We start from the raw sequence: 18,514 nt of genomic DNA, 5'->3' as shown, positions 1-18,514 counted from the left end.
CAATGAACAGGGACTTGTCTTTATTGACTGAACTTGAGCTGTGTTTCGCCGTACAACGCCTGCATCAGGGGGTCGGCCAATAAACAAAATGCAATTACCAAACTTCAGAGATCAGAATCAGTCCCAAAGCCTGAGCACAGAGAACAGTCTCCTGTGTTGCTTCATTTTATTGTGGAACTCCCTAAGATGAGATAAGCAACAACAGATGTCAATTTCCTGTACTGGGGCAGGGAACTGGCTAAGCTGGAGACTCCAAACAAGCGGACTGCGGCACTGTGACCGTTCCATGTGCCCCCTGTTGCCTGGAGGAGAGGGATGTTCTGCTCAGAGGAAGCCAGGTATGCCACTGAGATGACTATAAGAACATAAGAATAGCCATACTGGGTCAGACCAATGGCTCATCTAGCCAAGTTTCCTGTTTCCAATAGTGGCCAATCCAGGTCACAAGTACCTGGCAGAAATCCAAATAGTAGCAACATTCCATGCTACTGATCCAGGACAAGCAGTAGCTTCCTCCATGTCTGCCTCATATAGACTTTTCCTCCAGGAACTTGTTCAAACCTTTCTTAAACCCAGTTTTGTCCAGACTCAGGAAGCAGGCTACCAGCTACTTGGGTAGCACTTTGGGAATGATGTCTCACTCAGTCTCTCTGGCCAGAGCTCCCTCTGAACTAGCATGGACTGTCGGAGGATATAGCACACATGGCTACAGGAATAGTGTTGCTGGAGGCAGCTCTTCTTGAACTGGTTTTCCCATTGCTGATATACTATCAAAAGCCGAAGTTGTTTCAATCTCAGCTACTGGAGGGAAACAAATGATTCAATAGGTGAGATGGAAACAACTATTACACCTCGTTAGACCATCTGAAAATACTCTAGAAGCAATTTGGTCTACACTAAAATCGTTATATGTTTGCGCAGGGATTTCACACAGACTATTCAACAGAACTCTTTAAGACTGAAGAAATGAGAGAAAGCATATACAGTTTTATTAAGATACAAGACTTAGGGCCTCAATTCAGGAAATTAAGCAACAACCAATGGTCCTTGCTCAAGGTAAGACGATTATATATTGTAAGATGGAAAACTCTGATTGTTTTACAAGGCATCTGAACTTCAGACTATTATTTTTTCCCCAAACGATGACTGTGATGGCAAAAGACCTATTTTATAGGTTTCTGAATTAGGTTTTTCAATGTGCTGACCCTGCTCTTCCTCCTCTTCGTAGGATTATGTATGTTCCCAGAGTGATGCAAAAATAGCCAATCACCAGAGCCGATGGATTAATTGCTGATGCTTCTTTAGATGAAGCAACAGCTATATCTACTTTGATGATTTTTTGTGTTTTCACAAGATAAAGATGAACTACTTCAACTGATTGTGTTTGGGTTTTTTTTTTTTTTTTTTTTTGGGGGGGGGTTCGTAAATCTGAGTGTACTTTCTTTGGTGGGAGGATATTTATCTTCCCAGATGTACTGAGATGGATTGTACACAGACTAGGAGGAATAAATTGGAAACAGCAACATAATGGCAGATAAAGGCCAAATGACCCATCCAGTCTGCCCATCTTACAGAATCCAATATCTCATCCTCTCCCTAAGAGACCCCATGTGCCTGTCCCACGCTTTCTTCAATTTAGATAGTCTTTGGGGGAAGTTCTGTATAGGACGCCAGTTTCTGCAGCCACCTAAGAAGCACCTGAGAATCACACACAGAATTGTGTCTGCCCTAAAGGACAGACGCCCAAAACCACCTAACTGGCCCGATTCGCTAACCAGTGCCCATGTCACATACACCAGTTAGGGAATCGCCATGGGATTGGCCTTTGCCATCTGGCCAATCAGACATAGGCCACTTCCAGTGCATCCCAGAATGCACTGGGAAGGAGGCCTAAAAAACTCCGGTTGGCCCAGGTGCCTAAGGCCCTACTATGGGCCAATCGGAGCCTTAGGCCCCCTCCTTGGTGCATCCCAGAATGCACTGGGAAGGGGAAGGCCCACCATTTTGGAAGAGGCGGGCCTGCTGGCAGGAGGGAGTAGGCATCCCTCTTGCCTGCTATCTCCTAAAGGTACAGGGGGGAGGTTTCAGGAGGTGTTGGGGGATGATGGGGTGTGAAGGAGTGACGGATAGGAGTTGGGGAGTGTCGGGTGGGTGTTGGGAAATGTTGAAGAATGTTGGGTGGGTGTTGGGGGTTCAGGGAATCGATGGAGCTTGCGGCAGGAGGGAGTGGGCATCCCTCCTGCCAGCCGTCTTTGTGGGGGGCGGGTTCCCTGCTGCAACAGTTCAGCTGATCGCAGCAGGGAGATTTCCTTGCGGCAATCAGCTCAGCAGAGCCGCCAGAACTTCCCTAAATTCCTTCAGTACACTTGGATGTACACCATCTGGCTCCATCGCATATTCCACCTTTAGTTTTGCTACGAGCCCATGAACACAATCCTCTGATCAGGGTCTACTACTCCTCCATCCCTATTTGTATTTGTCTTCCATCATCCCGCTCCCAGTGCTTCAGCTGTGAACACAAAACAGAAATATTTAAGCAATTCAGCCTTTTCTTTATCAGCTTCTACATATTTCTCCCCTTCACCTTTCAGTCTCATAATGCCACTTTTACACTTCTTCCTATCACTAATATAATCTAAAAAGTCTTGCTGGATTAAATGGATATGCATTTTTTAAAATTTAAATTCCAAAATTTGGGGTCCTTTTACTAAGTGGCAATAAGCACCAACGCTTACCTCCACTTAAAATTCACAGAAGCAGGCTGCACTCAGGAGCCACTCGCTAACTGTACACTCAGCACACACCATCCAGGGGGCATGCTTGGGGGGGTGGAGAGTAGGCTTGCCCTGCGCTAATTGGTTAGCGTGTGTGCATTGGCATGAGCTGATAAAATAGCGCAGGATTAACACGGGAGCCCTTAAGGCCCTGATTCTATAAATGGCGCCTAAAGTCAGATGCCTACAATGGCACACCTAGCCGATGCAGACATTAGAGAATGACACGGTGACAAAATTCATCACCGTTCCCGTCCCCGCGGATAACCGTGGGAAACCATCTTCATGTCATTCTTTAAGGAGAGAGGGAAGAATCAGAATATGAATGGCCACAACCACTGACCCGCAAGCTTTGCTTTGAAGAATGCTGAGATTGAGCAGCAACATTCCAGAGCAGATATTGTGATGTCATAATGCCTCATTCTACCAGTGCCTAAGAGCCAATCACATCAGTGATGTCACAATGGCTTCATTATCCTTGGCTCACATAAGAATCAAATTATGAATGGCCACAACCACTGACCCGCAAGCTTTGCTTTGAAGAATGCTGGTGTAGAAGGACCGAGGTTGAAATAGACACTAGAAAATGACAAGGGATTATTTCCCGCGGTTATCCGTGGGGACGGGAACGGTGATGAATTTTGTCACCGTGTCATTCTCTAGCAGACATCTAACTTGTTCAATAGGATTCACTGATGCTGATAATTGACAATCAGCACCTTGTAATTGATGTAAGCTGCACGTAATTGGATGGTAGGCGCCTGCCACTTTGAGGTAGTGCAAGGCACCTATCTCAATGTAGGCATGCTTAAAGGGCTGATCATGGGCATGTTTTAGATGTGGGCACCTGTTTTGGACTTTTGCACTTGGAGCCTAAATTAGGTGCACTCATTTAGGCCAAGAAAACCCTGGCATAAACCTAAGGTTAGGATGATTCTATAAAGTATGATTAGCTTTTATAGACTGGCGCTTGAGCGCTACAAAATTGTTCTTCTTTGTGACCCTGATTACAGAACTGCAAACACAGCTGGATTCCAGAGCATCCCAAATATTCTTCTGCATTTATTTTGTCTTAAGAATTCAGTTAATTTGCATGTGCTACTTGTTTTAATATATTTAAGGCTCCTGAGGACTGGTGGCACCTATTTCCCATCCTGCCCTAATAAAGAAAATTATATTCTTTGCTTTCTGTTTGCTATAAGGGGCACTTATTAATAATTCTAAAAGGGAGGGCTGAACCAAGAGATTTGGAATTTGGTTCTCTGATGATCAGTTATCTTCACTACCTCTAGCAGGCCTCTCTTCTACAGCCAATACATTTTTTCTGTTTTTCTCCCTTTCAAGTTATCTGATTCCAGTGACATCTCCTCCAAATCTGCCTCTAAGAGTTTTCATATGTTGGCATGCACCTCAAGAATCAGAAGCAACATTACTGCCGATAGTGATTCAATGTATAGCAGGGAGAGGGCTCCCTCCAGTGGAAGATGGCTTAATCTACAGTGGTCCATCTCAAGCCTGTTTTAACTTTAATACAAAAAAAAAAAAAAGATAAGAAAATAAATCAATGATCCTTTTTATAATTTTATTGAGCTTCAGAGGGGATCATTGGTCTCAAATATCTAATTCCTTGATACGACTGATAATCTTAGTAAAGTCCTGAATGGATTTTTTTTTTTAATTCATCAACCACATACTGTATACAGTACTGACACAGCAGGAGAGATTAGAAACTGCTTACAGAAGGGAGCTTACCATCCATGACTGCGCGTGCCCCGAGCCTTTTTTACTTCCCCAGCGCTAGGTGGCTGCCCGCGTCAGCATCGGCGCTCTGTCACATCTGCTGCTCATGCCAGAGAAATGAAAAAGGAACAGGGAAAGGGAAGGGGCGCATGTGCAGCAGGGGTGGAGGTGGGGAAGAGGGGCCACTCGCCCATACTTCACCGCTGTGCCTGCCCTGCCCATTGTTCATGATATGCAGTTAACTGGCAGCTCTATAAGGATTCAATAAATAAAATAATTTTCTAAGGTTTTTTAGGGGTCCTATTACTAAACACCCCCCCTCTTTTTATGAAGCTGCATTAGGCATATTGCTGGCCACTTTAGTAAAAGCTCCGATGCTCATATGAGGGGACATGATCGAGACATTCAACATACTGAAGAGAACAGACTTAGTAGATAAAGACAAGTTGTTCACCCTCTCCAAGGTAGGGAGAACGAGAGAGCACTCTCTAAAGTTAAAAGGGGACAGATTCCGTACAAATGTAAGGAAGTTCTTCACCCAGAGAGTGGTGGAAAACTGGAACGCTCTTCCGGAGTCAGTTATAGGAGGAAAACACCCTCCAGGGATTCAAGACAAAGTTGGACAAGTTCCTGCTAAACCAGAACGTGCGCAGGTAAGGCTAGTCTTGGTTAGGGCACTCGTCTTTGACCTAAGGGCTGCCACGGGAGTGGACTGCTGAGCATGACGGACCACTGGTCTGACCCAGCAGCAGCAATTCTTATGTACCGCCGATAAAAAAGCCTAATGCAGCTTCGTAAAAGACAGGAAAGTGTGCTAATGGATTTAATGCATGCCAATCCCCCTCCCTCCCTTTTACGAAGCTGAGTTAGGCATTTTTTGTTTTCCCTATTATTTTAAATTGCACACTGCTAGATATTTTGCAATATATCAAAATAAAATTGAACTTGAACTCATAGTCCTTTACCTTACTCCTATTGGCATCTTCTTTCATTAAATCAAAGCAATGGACTGAAGAGTGATACTCTCTTTCACCCGTGGGTCATACAGGTTGGCCATCTGATTTTATCATTGAAGCTTCAAGCAGTGCAGCTTTTGGCATGTCCTTTGTGGGTGTGAATGCATTTTACTAGTGTGTATTCCTCAACTCTGGCCAAGCTCCACCTGGGAAGCAGTCCCAGAGCACAAGAATGTGCCTGGAGCCAGGGAGAGCAGAACAGGGAAATGATCCAAGCTTGTGGTGGACGGGAAGTCACAAATTGAAGATGAGTTAAATCTACAAACAAAGGAAGTCTCACCTGTAGAGGAAAGTGGGAATCAGTAAAGGGATAGGTGCACCAAACTTGCCTGGAATGGCAACTTGCTAGGGAACAGTGTGTTGGGAGCTTGCTGGGGATTGGAGGGAAATGGAAGACTGGGCCAAGGAAAAATGAGAAGCAGAACAGGCTGAAATATTTAGGGAGAAGAAAAGGCACAGATTTATTAAATTCCCTGTCCCCAAATATAAAACATTAAATTATGCCTATGGAGGAAGAGAAAAATTGAAAAGGAAAGAGGACAAGGAATTGTGAAGGGAAAGAAGAAATGAGGGAATAATGAAAAAAAATTGGGATAATAGAGTGTGGTGTAGATGGGCTAAGGGAAGAGAGGGACTGTTTAGAGAAAAAGTGCTTTGAATAGAGAGGGAAGGAGAGAGAGAATACTGTTGTCAAGCTGCCAGGGATGGAGTGAGTGGCAGAGCCCTAGCTTTTGATTTATCCACATTACCTGTCCTGCATATTTCTTATAACCCAAATCAGTTACCGGATGCTAGGGTCCACCTTGGGGGTTGGCACCCAAGAAAAGGATCTGGGTGCTATCGTAGACAATACGATGAAATCTTCCGCCCAATGTGTGGTGGCAGCTAGGAATTATTAAAAAAGGGATGGTTAACAAGACTAAGAATGTTATAATGCCCCTGTATCGCTTCATGGTGCGACCTCATCTGGAGTATTGCGTTCAATTCTGGTCTCCTTATCTCAAGAAAGCTATAGTGGCACTAGAAATGGTTCAAAGAAGAGCAACCAAGATGATAAAAAAGATAAAACTTCTCTCATATGAGGAAAGACTAAAACGCTTAGGGCTCTTCAGCTTGGAAAAGAGACGGCTGAGGGGAGATATGATTGAAGTCTACAAAATCCTAAGTGGAGTAGAACGGGTACAAGTGGATCGATTTTTCACTCTGTCAAAAATTACAAAGACTAGGGGACATTCAATGAAGTTACAGGGAAATACTTTTTTAAACCAATAGGAGGAAGTTTCTTTTTCACTCAGAGAATAGTTAAGCTCTGGAACGCATTGCCAGAGGTTGTGATAAGAGCGGACAACATAGCTGGTTTTAAGAAAGGTTTGGACAGTTTCTTGGAGGAAAAGTCCATAATCTGTTATTGAGAAAAATATAGAGAAAGCCACTGCTTGCCCTGGTTCGGTAGCATAGAATGTTGCTACTTCCTTGAGTTTTGGACAGGTACTAGGGACCTGGATTGGCCACCCTGAGAATGGGCTTGATGGACCATTGGTCTGATCCAATAAGAACATAAGAATAGCCTTACTGGGTCAGACCAATGGTCCATCAAGCCCAGTAGTCCGTTCTCACGGTGGCCAATCCAGGTCACTAGTACCTGGTCAAAACCCAAAGAGTAGCAATAGACCATGCTACCGATCCGTGGAAGCAGAGGCTTCCCCCATGTCTTAATAACAGATTATGGACTTTTCCTCCAGGAATTTGTCAAAACCTTTCTTAAAACCAGCTTCGCTATTCTTATGTTCAGATTGATAGGTGAGTTACAACAATTCCAGAAAGATTTAAAAACTTGGTTGTTTACACAATATCTTAAAAGCTTACCTGCTGAAGTACTGTAATAATAGTATATCTTATTTTTTTAGCTTTTTAATTCCACACCTTCAATTTTAATTATCAGTCTGTTTCTGGAAATGATACACCAATAGCACTCTCTCTTTCAGGCCTACTATTATGTCATTCTAATTTTAATCAACTAGTTTGCTCGGGAGGAGGAGGTGTCCCTCTCAGTGTCTAGCATTCATGCTAGTTTGCAAGAGTTACTACTAGCCAAGGACTACCAAATCATTTGGGGTAAATGGGAGGGGGAATTGCAGATTAATTTGGGACACTGGAATGTAGCCCATTCCTTGAGGGCAACTCCTGGGGTGACCCCGTGTTCCTGGTTGCAAGAAATGTACTATAGGGTGACCCTACGCGCATATTATACTCGTACACAGTTGTATTATAGTGGAGGTCTCCCTACACCACTGTGTCATAAATGTGGGATGGGGGACACACTTTGGGACATGCCTTTTGGTCCTGCTCCATTATCCAGCGCTTCTGGAGGCGTATAATCTCTTACATGTCAGGGTTAATTGGGAGAGCCTTGCGCAGTACTCCAGCCTACTTTGTCTTGGATTTGCCGGAGGCTTTTGGCCATTTGCCTAGGGGGCATCGGGCTCTGAGTAGGAAGATGAGTTTACTAGCCAGGAAATGTATTCTTCAGTGCTGGACGGTCCCGCCAGCGTTTTGGCATTGGCGAAACCAATTGCATCAGTTGGCCACCTGGGAGGCCCGGGATGCCGGAGGAGCTAGGAAGCGAAAGATGTTGTTCTTGAATATTTGGGAGCCATATCTGCAAACATTGCATCCAAAGGGTCGCAGTGTGGTTTTACGATGGGTGTCCTAATCTGGGTGTACAGTCTGTAGGGCTGGGACAGCAATGGTGAGTGCTGGTGGGGTAGGGTGGAGAGTACCACTGGGGGGGGGGAGGGGGATAGGGGAGGGGAGGTGGGGGTATTGAACGGTTCTGGCACTTAGTCCTGGATATGACAAATGGGGTTCGGTGGGGGAGGGGGTGGCATCTTTGGGGCTCACAAGAGTCCAGGGCCTCGGAATACCTTTCCGCCCTCATTAGTCTCGCTTGCCCTATATAGTGTAGGAACAGGGGGGGGGGAGAAGTTTGGTTGCTATTATTCTTCTTCTGTACATGTTTGTTCTATTATTGTATATGGTGCATCATTGTTTGTTCTGTATACTCTTGGGGTGCCATGGCGTTGTATTTGCTGATATTTGCATCAATAAAAATTGTTTGAACCTAATTTTAATCAACTGTGAACCGAGTTGAGCTCCTTCGGGAGAAAACCCAGTATATAAACTGAAGATTAGATTAGATTTAGATATAGGTATAGAAGTAATTTGTTTCTCCTTCTTTGCTGGGTGAGGGGAAATTTGTTGTGAGCTATGAGTTCAGCACCCCAATCATTTTCCAAAAGTTGGCTCCTATGTTCTGAAATAACTGAATTCTTGCCAGAGATTTAGATGACAAAACCAGATAAAGAGAATTGCAATAATCTATTTTTTAAGAAATCAAAGCCTGAGTTACTGTATTTTTCACTCCATAAGACGCACTTTTTTCACCCCTAAAAAGGGTGGAAAAGTGGGTGCGTCTTATGGAGCGAATACACCTCCCCAACGGCTGCCTTTCTCTTTGCAGAGCGGCGCACAACTCAGGACTGTGACTTTTGCGCTTCCTGGCAGGTCCTGTGCTACTCCGTGATTGGCTGAGATCAGTTCTCAAATCGACGCCTGGACTGCCAAAGCAGCTATGTCAAAACTTTGCTTAAGAAGAGACTCCAACTTACGATCCTGAGAGTCCTGAAAGGCCGAAATGTCTTCAACCGGCAACATATGCCTATGCGTGATAGCTGAGATCACAGGCGACATCAGGAATGGGATAAAGCCAAGCCATGGACTACACCAAGTGAAAAGGCACACCCAGTATCTTCCACTGCACGTGTACTACATCCTGAATATCCTGCTGCATAGGAAAAGAATGGGAGGCCAACCTGATCCCCCAAAGCAGGTGTTTCGCATCCTCCTCAAAGTGCAAAAGCGCTGAAACCTGAAGAATAAACTCCTGCAGCTCTCCCTGGTGAAAAATGCACACCACCAACGAATCCTTGCCAGTCGGCATCTCCGCAAAACACATGTCCGCATCATCCGTCTCCCTGAGAGGATCTTGAGGATCCAACAAAGGGTCCAAGTCTTCATCAGGTGAAAACACATCTGCAAACAAAAAATCCTCGTCTTATGAGACCTGCGACTGCTTGAACGAAGACAGAGGAGACTGGGCAGGAGCCAATGCCGACCAAATGGGGGCAGCCATAGAAGGCAAAAGCCACCCCCCAAAAAAACCCCCAGAGACGAAACAGGACCCCTGGCTGCCTGTAAGTAAGCCTTGCACATGGCTAAAACAAAATCAGGGGTAAAGAAGGACTCGCTGTCAAGGCAGGAGACACATTACAAACCTATTCCTGTCTCTCTAAGACAGGAGGAAAGTCACCTGAGGCCACAGGCAAAATGGTGGAGCTTCCTGCCAAAACCGGTGAAAAAATGCCCTTGAGGCCTGCAGCGGCAAAGAGGCCTGAACTGACCCAGCAGTTAAAGCAGGCAAGCTGGCAGCAGAGGTAAGGGAGTTCCCAGCACTATCAATGGTAAAGGAAACCTTATTTCCTTGATTGTCGGCGGCTGAGGAAATCCCTGTGTGGGCAGTAGGGGAAGCCCGGACTTCCCCACTGCCTGCTGCCAACAAGCAGTGCACGCGCGAAAGGAAACCCTGCTCGCTGGTACCTGAAGCCGACGAGGATTCCCCTTCGCAGTATCTGGTGCACTTCGTGCATTCAAAAGCTACATTAACTGAACGCCTGGAGCACAATAAGCACTTTTTCAGCTTAAAAGTGCTCAGTGCAAAAACCGCTAGGAAACAAAAACAAAGTGCCGGTTAGTAATAAAAACCAAATAAAGGTAATTGAAGGGTTCCCTTCAGACTGGCACTGCCTCAGGATCTTTTGTTTTTTTTTTAATACATCTTTAATTTACAACTGAACATACCCCTCTGGCTCTCAAAGCTATATGCCTTGCCTGAATATTGGTGTCAAGGCTTACAGCTGAGGCACCTCTAAAGTGAAAATTTTGGGGATGTGGGGGAAACGGGGGGGGGGGGGAGGGGGGGAAGGAGGGAATCGACCAGTTGAGTGTGGCACCCCCGAGGTTGGATGGACCCCCTGAAAGGGTCCCCCAAGCTCAATCCAGCACCACTGGCAGGGACCTGAAGGCCACTAACCAAAATCCAACAGCCCTACACTAAACCAAGAAAAGAAAGACTGCGCAGGCTTACTACCTCCACCTGCTGGAGACTGAGAACAGACTGATTGTACTTGGGACTGCATAGCCCACTTGTACTACAGCCAAAAGTTAGTGACTCAGTCTCTACCTGCTGGTAGAGGTGCGTTATAACCCATCAGTTTCTGTGCTGGCCTTGAGGGATGATAAAGAATGAGCAGCACTCAAATCTGCCATGTGCTGTGCCTGCAACAGCTCTCACTGCAGCTAGAAATAGATAAGGAATTTCTGCCTCAGACAACAAGGGTGTCTCCAGTGCCTTTTATTCAGGTAGTAAAACCTGAAACTCTTGACCCCTCAAGGCTCCACATGATTCTTTGGGGGGGGACGGGACACAGTCAACCTGCGCCAAGCCTCCCGGCCAGTCACGGGGTCTAAACATTCTGTGCTCCAATGCATGACGCTGCAGAGGTGAGCACCACTCCCAGGGAACCTAATCCTGAGCTCTAAGTGTTCGAGCAGGTTGGCTGGCAGGTGCTCTTTTCCAAAAATGTTGCCATTCTGGCTGCAGACCCCAACATCAGTCCCTTCTCCCAGGCAGAGCTGTCCCAGGATTACTGGGAACATCTTAGCACCAAGAAACTCTCGAAAAGATTTGGATTAAAACCCAAAAATAAAGAATCTAGTACAGAGCAGAGGAAAAGGCATCTTCTCAACTCGCTTAAGAACATAAGAAATGCCTCTGCTGGGTCAGACCCGAGGTCCATCGTGCCCAGCAGTCCGCTCACGCGGCGGCCCAACAGGTCCAGGACCTGTGCAGTAATCTTCTATCTATACCCCTCTATCCCCATTTCCAGTAGGAATTTGTCCAATCCTTTCTTGAACCCCAGTACCGTACTCTGCCTTATAACGTCCTCTGGAGAAATGAAGACTGAGGAGAGAGGGCACTTGACAGGGAGACAAGGAAGCAGAGCTCAGAAAAATGATTGACATCCTCTACAATCCAACTCACAAGTTGGGGTTCACAACCCATTCGTAAGGAATCATATGCTGTTTGCACAAGAAAGTGTGTAAATGCAAGGCAGCATATACATGAAAGGGCATGGATGGAGCTACAACTTATAGAATACTGTCAATTATGTGCATCCCTGCTAGGTCTATGGCAAGCATAACTGTGGGCACAAAAACATAAGGTGCACCAATACTGGGTTATGCCAATATTTTAAAATGAAATCTAGGTACCCAGATGCTGTTAGAGAATAGGCTTTCATCACACAGCATCAGGGCGCCTACATGGAGATGCCCACTTGTAGAATTGCTTCCATAATGGTTAGTTGATTCATATGAGAACCCCCCTCCCCCATAAAAAGCATCACTTTTGGAAGTTGAAAATATTTTGGGATGTGAAGTATCTGTATTCTGCCTGGAAATACAGTAGCACACAATGGGACAATATGTTTGCCTAAAGAATAAAGACTTTCAACATTGGACTCTTGTCCATGTTGCAGCACCTACAGGGCATGCTAAGTAATAGCACCAGGAATAGATTTATTGCGGTCAATGTTCAGCATATTTGCTTTGCTAAAAAGTGCTGATGTGGGGATTAGGAAGGAGTAAAGGGCAGAAAACAGCAGGGCTTGGGTTTTTGTTGAAAACCGAGAGACATTCAAGAGCAGGAACAAGGCAAGTAGCGTGAGTTATGTTACTATTCTGATTTCTGAAATGTTTACAGAAGTAGTAGCATGTGATCTGGAATTACATGCGATTTTGCTGGTTAAAAGAACTTCAGACCAATGTGTACATGAAGGAAGCTCTATAAATAGATTTCAAGTGTTGCATATGCTAGTCTCATGTAGAAGTTGCTTGCTGCTTGTACTCAGTGCTAATTCATTTTTGTTCCTTTATAGCAGGGGTCTCAAAGTCCCTCCTTGAGGGCCGCAATCCAATCGGGTTTTCAGGATTTCCCCAATGAATATGCATGAGATCTATGTGTATGCACTGCTTTCAATGCATATTCATTGGGGAAATCCTGAAAACCCAACTGGATTGCGGCCCTCAAGGAAGGACTTTGAGATCCCTGCTTTATAGCATCCTAGCCAGGGATAATTTTGCAGGGGCCTGATCTTCAGTCACTGGTGATTAGCATTTTGGAGTCAAACCCAGAAATTCAATACTAGGCTGTGTCCAGGTTTAAGGAGCAAATGCATAGCTAATTAAGGGCCCCTTTTACAAAACTGTGGTAGCGAGTTGTGGCATGTAAATGTGACGCAGCCCATAGGAACTGAATAGGCTGCGTCACACTCACCGCATGGTATCGCGAGATTGGGAGACTGGGCTTCAAAATGGGAGATGACATTTAATGTGAGCATGTGTAAAGTGATGCATGTGGGAAAGATGAACCCGAACTATAGCTACATGATTACAGAAAAAGGGAGTTGTCATCATTAATGATACACTGAAACCCTCAGCTCTGTGTGCAGTGGTGGCTAAGCAAGTATATACGTTAGGAATTACACATGCCCAGTGGCCACAATATGTCAGTACCTGTTGTAATTTTCTATCGATGTATTTTCCTATTCATCTGTACGAGCTTGTCTCCGTTCCAATTACAGCATTTCATAATCATATAGCCATTTGTCTACCTTTTACACACCCTGTGCCATTTCCATCAGCTAGACCAGTGGGAGGACTGCAAATCTTAGTACATTATCATCCTTATCTTCAGTTCCTGACAGGTAGAGTAAGAACAGATAGCGTAGCTGGTTTTAAGAAAGGTTTGGACAATTTTCTGGAGGAAAAGTCAATAGTCTGTTTACTGAGAAAGACATGAGGGAAGCCACTGCTTGCCTTGGGTCAGTAGCATGGAATATTGCTACTTATTGGGTTTTGGTCAGGTACTAGTGACCTGGATTGTCCACTGTGAGAACGGGCTACTGGGCTTGATGGACCATTGGTCTGACCTGGTAAGGCTATTCTTATGTTCTTACACATCCTTCCTAATCTATTATCATATGTCCAACTCAATCACTCAATCATTTTACCAACTTTTTCTCCTCCATCACATTCAATATTTGAGGAAGCCATACTTTGCATATTACCCTTTGGACAAGCTCTTCCAGGTTATCTTTAAAACAGAACACAGTTAAACTGTAACTGCTTAGTTTTGATATGGTTTCCACTCAAGATGTTCCTGAGGGTGATATTTCCTTATAAGATATTTGGCAAGTTGTCACCCGGACTGAGAATTTGTTTAAAGGGAAAGTAGAACAATTATGTACTTTTTCTAGTCAAGTTGGGTCTTCTATCTCTGTATTACAAGATGATGTTTCAAAAATTAAATCTGCTAGTGAGGCGATGCAAAATCAAGTGAAAGTACTTCAATCTGTTAGTACCTCAGCTGTGAAAGATAGTCTGATTTTGCAACATAAATTGGAACATTTGGAAAATCCTTTGCGTGTTAATAATCTATGCTTATTTTTATTGTTTATTTATATATTTTTAAATTACATATCAAGTATACACTTGGACAGAAAGTTGGTTAGACAGGATATTGTTTTCTCAAAGTATAAAACATTTTACACCTTGATATTCCTTAAAACAGAAAAAAAAATGAAATACAGTGGTACCTCGGTTTATGAGTGCACCGGTTTGCGAGTGTTTTGCAAGACGAGCAAAACATTTGCAAAATCGGTGCCTCGGAAACCGAGCATGGCTCGATTTACGAGCACCCCCCCCCCCCCGCAATCCGGCACCCCCCTGCCTCGAACCGGCACCCCCCGTCACGATCCGACCCCCCCCCGCCACAATTGGGCACCCCCCGCCACGATCCGACCCCTCACACACACGATTGGGCACCCCCCGACACAATTGGGCACCCCCCCGCCGCTTCTTACCCTCATCTGGGCACTCTTGAAAATCGGCCTCCTCGTCTGCTGGGCCTTGAGCTTCTGAGCATGCTCAAGGCCTGCGAGTTCACGTTCAGAACGTGAACTCGCAGGCCTTGAGCATGCTCAGATGCTCAAGGCCCAGCAGACGAGGAGGCCGATTTTCAAGAGTGCCCAGATGAGGGTAAGAAGCGGCGGGGGGGGGGGGGGATGTCGGATCGTGTCGGGGGGGGGGGGCAATCGTGTGTGTGGGGGGTCGGATCGTGGCGGGGGGGGGGGAACGCATCAAAGCGAGTTTCCATTATTTCCTATGGGGAAACTCGCTTTGATAAACGAGCATTTTGGATTACGAGCATGCTCCTGGAACGGATTATGCTCGTAATCCAAGGTACCACTGTACTAAATTTAACTAACTCAACTGAAGTCCTCCAGTTTGGATCCAAGATTACAAATAAGTGAGAAAAACCAAATTTAAATCAATAGGAATATGCTATACATAATGCTGAGGTAGGAGTAACTTATTTAAACTATAGAGCAATTGATATTCCCCCATCTATTTAGGACAAAGCCAAGAAAGCAGTTAACTGTTGAGGTTCTGGTGCTGGTCACCTATGAGTTTTTGCCTGAGCCCATGATTCCTCGTTTGTATGCTACGGGTTCATACTAATGTCCATTATTTAACTTTTTTTGTAACAGTCCATTTTTATCTAAGTCCAAACATTCTCCCCAAGGGATTAAGAGTGTTAGCCAATTATAGATTGGAGGTTCAAAAAAGACATATTTAACTGAGCGGTCTCAAAAGAAGAAATTCTCAACAGCGTTTTAGAGTTTTTCTTGAGAGATCAGGAAACATTTGAATTTTAAGTCCAAGAAAGTCTTTCTGTTTATTTTTGAAGAAAAGCCTCAATAACCAAACTTTATCAATTGAAAGTCAATATCAATGTGGAGGGTGTTACCATATCCTTATCGTTCGTTTCCAAAATTTCTGATACATTCAACATTGCTTGGTCAGATTTTTTCTGTAATTGAGGCCCATGTTTATTCGGCAAATAGTACACTTGAGAAAATGGAAGCAATGTTTCTTCTGGGACTTGTAGAATTTCTACCAGGTATCTCCTAAGCATTTCCCTAGGAGTTACCATTGTCAGTCTAGGAAAATTAATAAGTCTCAGGTTATTATTTCGTGAGTTATTCTCAAGCGTTTCTAATTTCTTTCTAAGATTTACATTATCCTTAACTAGGGCCTCTTGTAGTTGTTTAGACCCTAATAAATCTTGATCAAGCCTTTGAATAGAGGGTTTTGTAACAGTCAGATATTCTTTTAAGTCCTTGAGTATGTTGAATCAATTTATTCTCTATGTATTGGAAATTGGGGCTAATGGTTTTAGCAAAATTAGCCACTAAAACTCAAGAGTTACCTGAGCAGGCGTCTCCCATATAGGAAACTTTTGTTGAGTGTAGAAATGCTCACCCTCCGAGGAATTTCCCTGGTTTTGCCCCGTCTGGTTTGCTCCTCCTTTGGTTGTTAAACAAGCCTCTGATTCTTCAGTAGAAACTCCCTGGGCTGGGAATTCTGTCTCCATGCTCTCCGTAGTGATGTGAGCTGCCTCTTGAGAAAGGACCGCTCCCAGCTCTGGGGTTACCTCGCCCCTTGGAGAACTGGTGATCTGGGGCTGCGGGATGTCTGGGCTAAGGGTGGTATCTGGCCCAAGAAGTGCACCTCCGGTCTCACCCAGCCCTGGTGTCCTCAGTGGGCTAACATCAGATGTCAAGGTTGCAACTCCTTGCATCCGCCGGAGCAGCTCTTCAATGTTGCAAAGAGTCGCATAGAGGAAGAAATCGAGCTGCAAAAGCCTCTGAAAAAGAAAAGCAGAGAGGCAAGGTGCGTACTTCTCAGCACATCTTAGCAGCAGTCATCTTGGATCTGTGTCAATCTATGTTTTTAAAATTTCCCTTGTTCACCTTTACTTTTAGCTGAAATATTGCTTAGAAAATATTTTAGGGAAATTTAAAAACTGGAAATATCTGAGTCAATTGTATTTCAGAAGGTTAAGTACCTGTCCTCATCACTAGCAATGTCAACTAGAGGAGCAGTGGATGTAGCCCCAGCATTAACAGCCTTCTTAAAGGACACTAAAGACATACCCCCTCATTTACAAAGCCACGCAATAACGACCCCATAGCCCATAGAGATTTAAAGGGCTTCGGGGCTGTTGTTGTGTGGCAGCTGTTAGCACGGCATTGTAAAAGAAGCCCATAATTTTCACTCGTTCAACTTTGTTGGTAACTCTCTTGTCAGAAAGAGATAAATTGCTAGTTTTAAAGAATTACTTTAAATATTAAAAAAGTTGGTTTTTGTATGCAGCCAATTCAAATTTTTCCAGATGTAACGAGAGCCACTCAGCAACGTAGGAAACAATTCTTGGCCCTGAAATCCAGGATTTAGACTATTGGAGTAACTTTTTTTCCTGTGTTTTCCCTGTAGATGTATTTTACATTATCAGGGTAAACAATTTATATTTTTTGACCATTCTTATTTGGAGAAATTTCTATTGAAACATGAAAAAAAGGTAATTAAAATATAAAATCGATCTCAATATTTATAGTTAGAATGCTAACTGAATTTCCATCAGGATTATTTACTTTTAGGGCTCCTTTTATCAAGGTGCGGTAGGCGGTTAACGCGTGGAATACCGCGCGTTCAACCGCCTGCCGCGCTAGTCGCTAACGCCTCCATTGACGAGGCATTAGTTTTTTGGCTTGCCACGGGGGTTAGTGCGTGATGAAATGTCTGACGCGCTAACCCCCGTAGCACACCTTGATAAAAGGAGCCCTTAGTTTATCCTCACAAATCTCACCTTGAAGTGGACTTTAAAATTAGTTTCTTTCTATTTATAATATTTCTTGTAAAATGTTTCACCAATGTTATTCTTTTCTTGTATATCTATACTTGATACGTATAATTGAAATTACTAAATAGAAAAAAAAAAGAACACATTCAAATTGCCCTTCACAATTCTTTGTCTCTACTCCCTAACAAATCGGGGTATTCAGTGTGTAAGAAGACTCTTTCTAATTAATTGGCTGACTGTATATTATATTGTTACAATTCTTGTTCTATTCATCCTTAGGGTTGCTAGATTTCCTCTTTGGAAATAAAAAGAGGACACTTGGTCCTGCCCTGTTTCAACCCCAGTTCAGTCCCATTCCTCTCCTAGCCCCCACCCCCCCACAAACCTCCCCGAGTTTGAAGGCCATTTTGAAACCTTCACGCATGTGCGGATATCTACGCCGACATAAAACGCATGTGATGGCCACACATGCACAAAGGCTTCCAGATGCAACCTCGTCTAAGTTGTGGACTTCGAAACCCCGGACAAACAGCCGGGTTTTCGAAATCCCTCCGGGCGCATGGACAGTCCTCTAAAGAGGACATGTCCGGGGTTTTCCCATACATATGGTAACCCTATTCATCGTGCACCTAGAGTAATGGCTCATAAACTCACAGCTGCCTCAGCTATTATTGCTTATTTTCGTTGTGTACTTCTCCTAGACCAGCTACTTGGGAGTACACCAGAGACTTTTGTCCAACATTATCGTATTGACCAACCATTTCAAAATGAAGCACCTGCTGTGCTAATAATAAGCCTTCTGTAAAAACAGTTCCACCAGCCTCCTCCTCCATTTTTATCAGGTTGCTTTTGCTCTCATTTTTGCAACCCTTCGCTTGGGAGTACACCAGAGACTTTTGTCCAACATTATCGTATTGACCAACCATTTCAACCAACATGTGGCTGTTCTCTATCCTGCTTGTCCACGGAGAAAGCGAATGCCGCACACCTGTAACAGCTGTTCTCCCTGGACAGCAGGATACAAGAGCGGCACAATCCCGCCCTATCCATCCCGTGGCTGAAGTTAACTTTCAGTTTCTAGAGCTCTGCACGTGTTAACT

The 18,514-nt window shown here is 44.4% G+C and overlaps 2 protein-coding genes across 2 annotated transcripts in view; one reads left to right on the top strand and one right to left on the bottom strand.

Annotated features, from left to right (window-relative positions):
• Positions 1 to 2,194: 2,194 nt before the first annotated feature.
• LOC117359417 lies at positions 2,195 to 18,508 on the bottom strand. Its single transcript, XM_033942162.1, has 3 exons — positions 18,191 to 18,508; positions 15,981 to 16,418; positions 2,195 to 2,509 (listed from the first exon to the last, which is right to left on the bottom strand). The coding sequence occupies exons 1-3, from the start codon at positions 18,350 to 18,352 to the stop codon at positions 2,453 to 2,455; spliced, it is 657 nt and encodes a 218-aa protein (XP_033798053.1). The 5' UTR covers positions 18,353 to 18,508; the 3' UTR covers positions 2,195 to 2,452.
• Positions 12,334 to 18,514, top strand: part of XPNPEP1 (X-prolyl aminopeptidase 1) — a 140,299-nt gene continuing 134,118 nt past the window's right edge. Inside the window, exon 1 of the mRNA XM_033942158.1 lies at positions 12,334 to 12,361. The gene's annotated coding sequence lies outside the window, so the exon portion shown is untranslated. The remainder of the gene's footprint in view (positions 12,362 to 18,514) is intronic.

The sequence above is a fragment of the Geotrypetes seraphini genome, chromosome 4, assembly GCF_902459505.1.
Source record: "Geotrypetes seraphini chromosome 4, aGeoSer1.1, whole genome shotgun sequence".
NCBI classification, from domain to species: domain Eukaryota; kingdom Metazoa; phylum Chordata; class Amphibia; order Gymnophiona; family Dermophiidae; genus Geotrypetes; species Geotrypetes seraphini.
The sequence above is the reverse complement of the archived record's forward strand: the minus strand, read 5'-3'. Positions and strand labels throughout refer to the sequence as shown.

Excerpts from the sequence above, each read along its gene's own strand:
- LOC117359417 (XM_033942162.1), bottom strand. The coding sequence starts at position 18,352 with ATGTTGGTTGAAATGGTTGGTCAATACGATAATGTTGGACAAAAGTCT. Across the intron at positions 16,419-18,190 it reads GCTTATTATTAGCACAGCAG|AGGCTTTTGCAGCTCGATTT; the intron begins GTGCTTCATTTT and ends TTTCTTTTTCAG. Across the intron at positions 2,510-15,980 it reads TATGGGAGACGCCTGCTCAG|CTGAAGCACTGGGAGCGGGA; the intron begins GTAACTCTTGAG and ends TTGTGTTCACAG.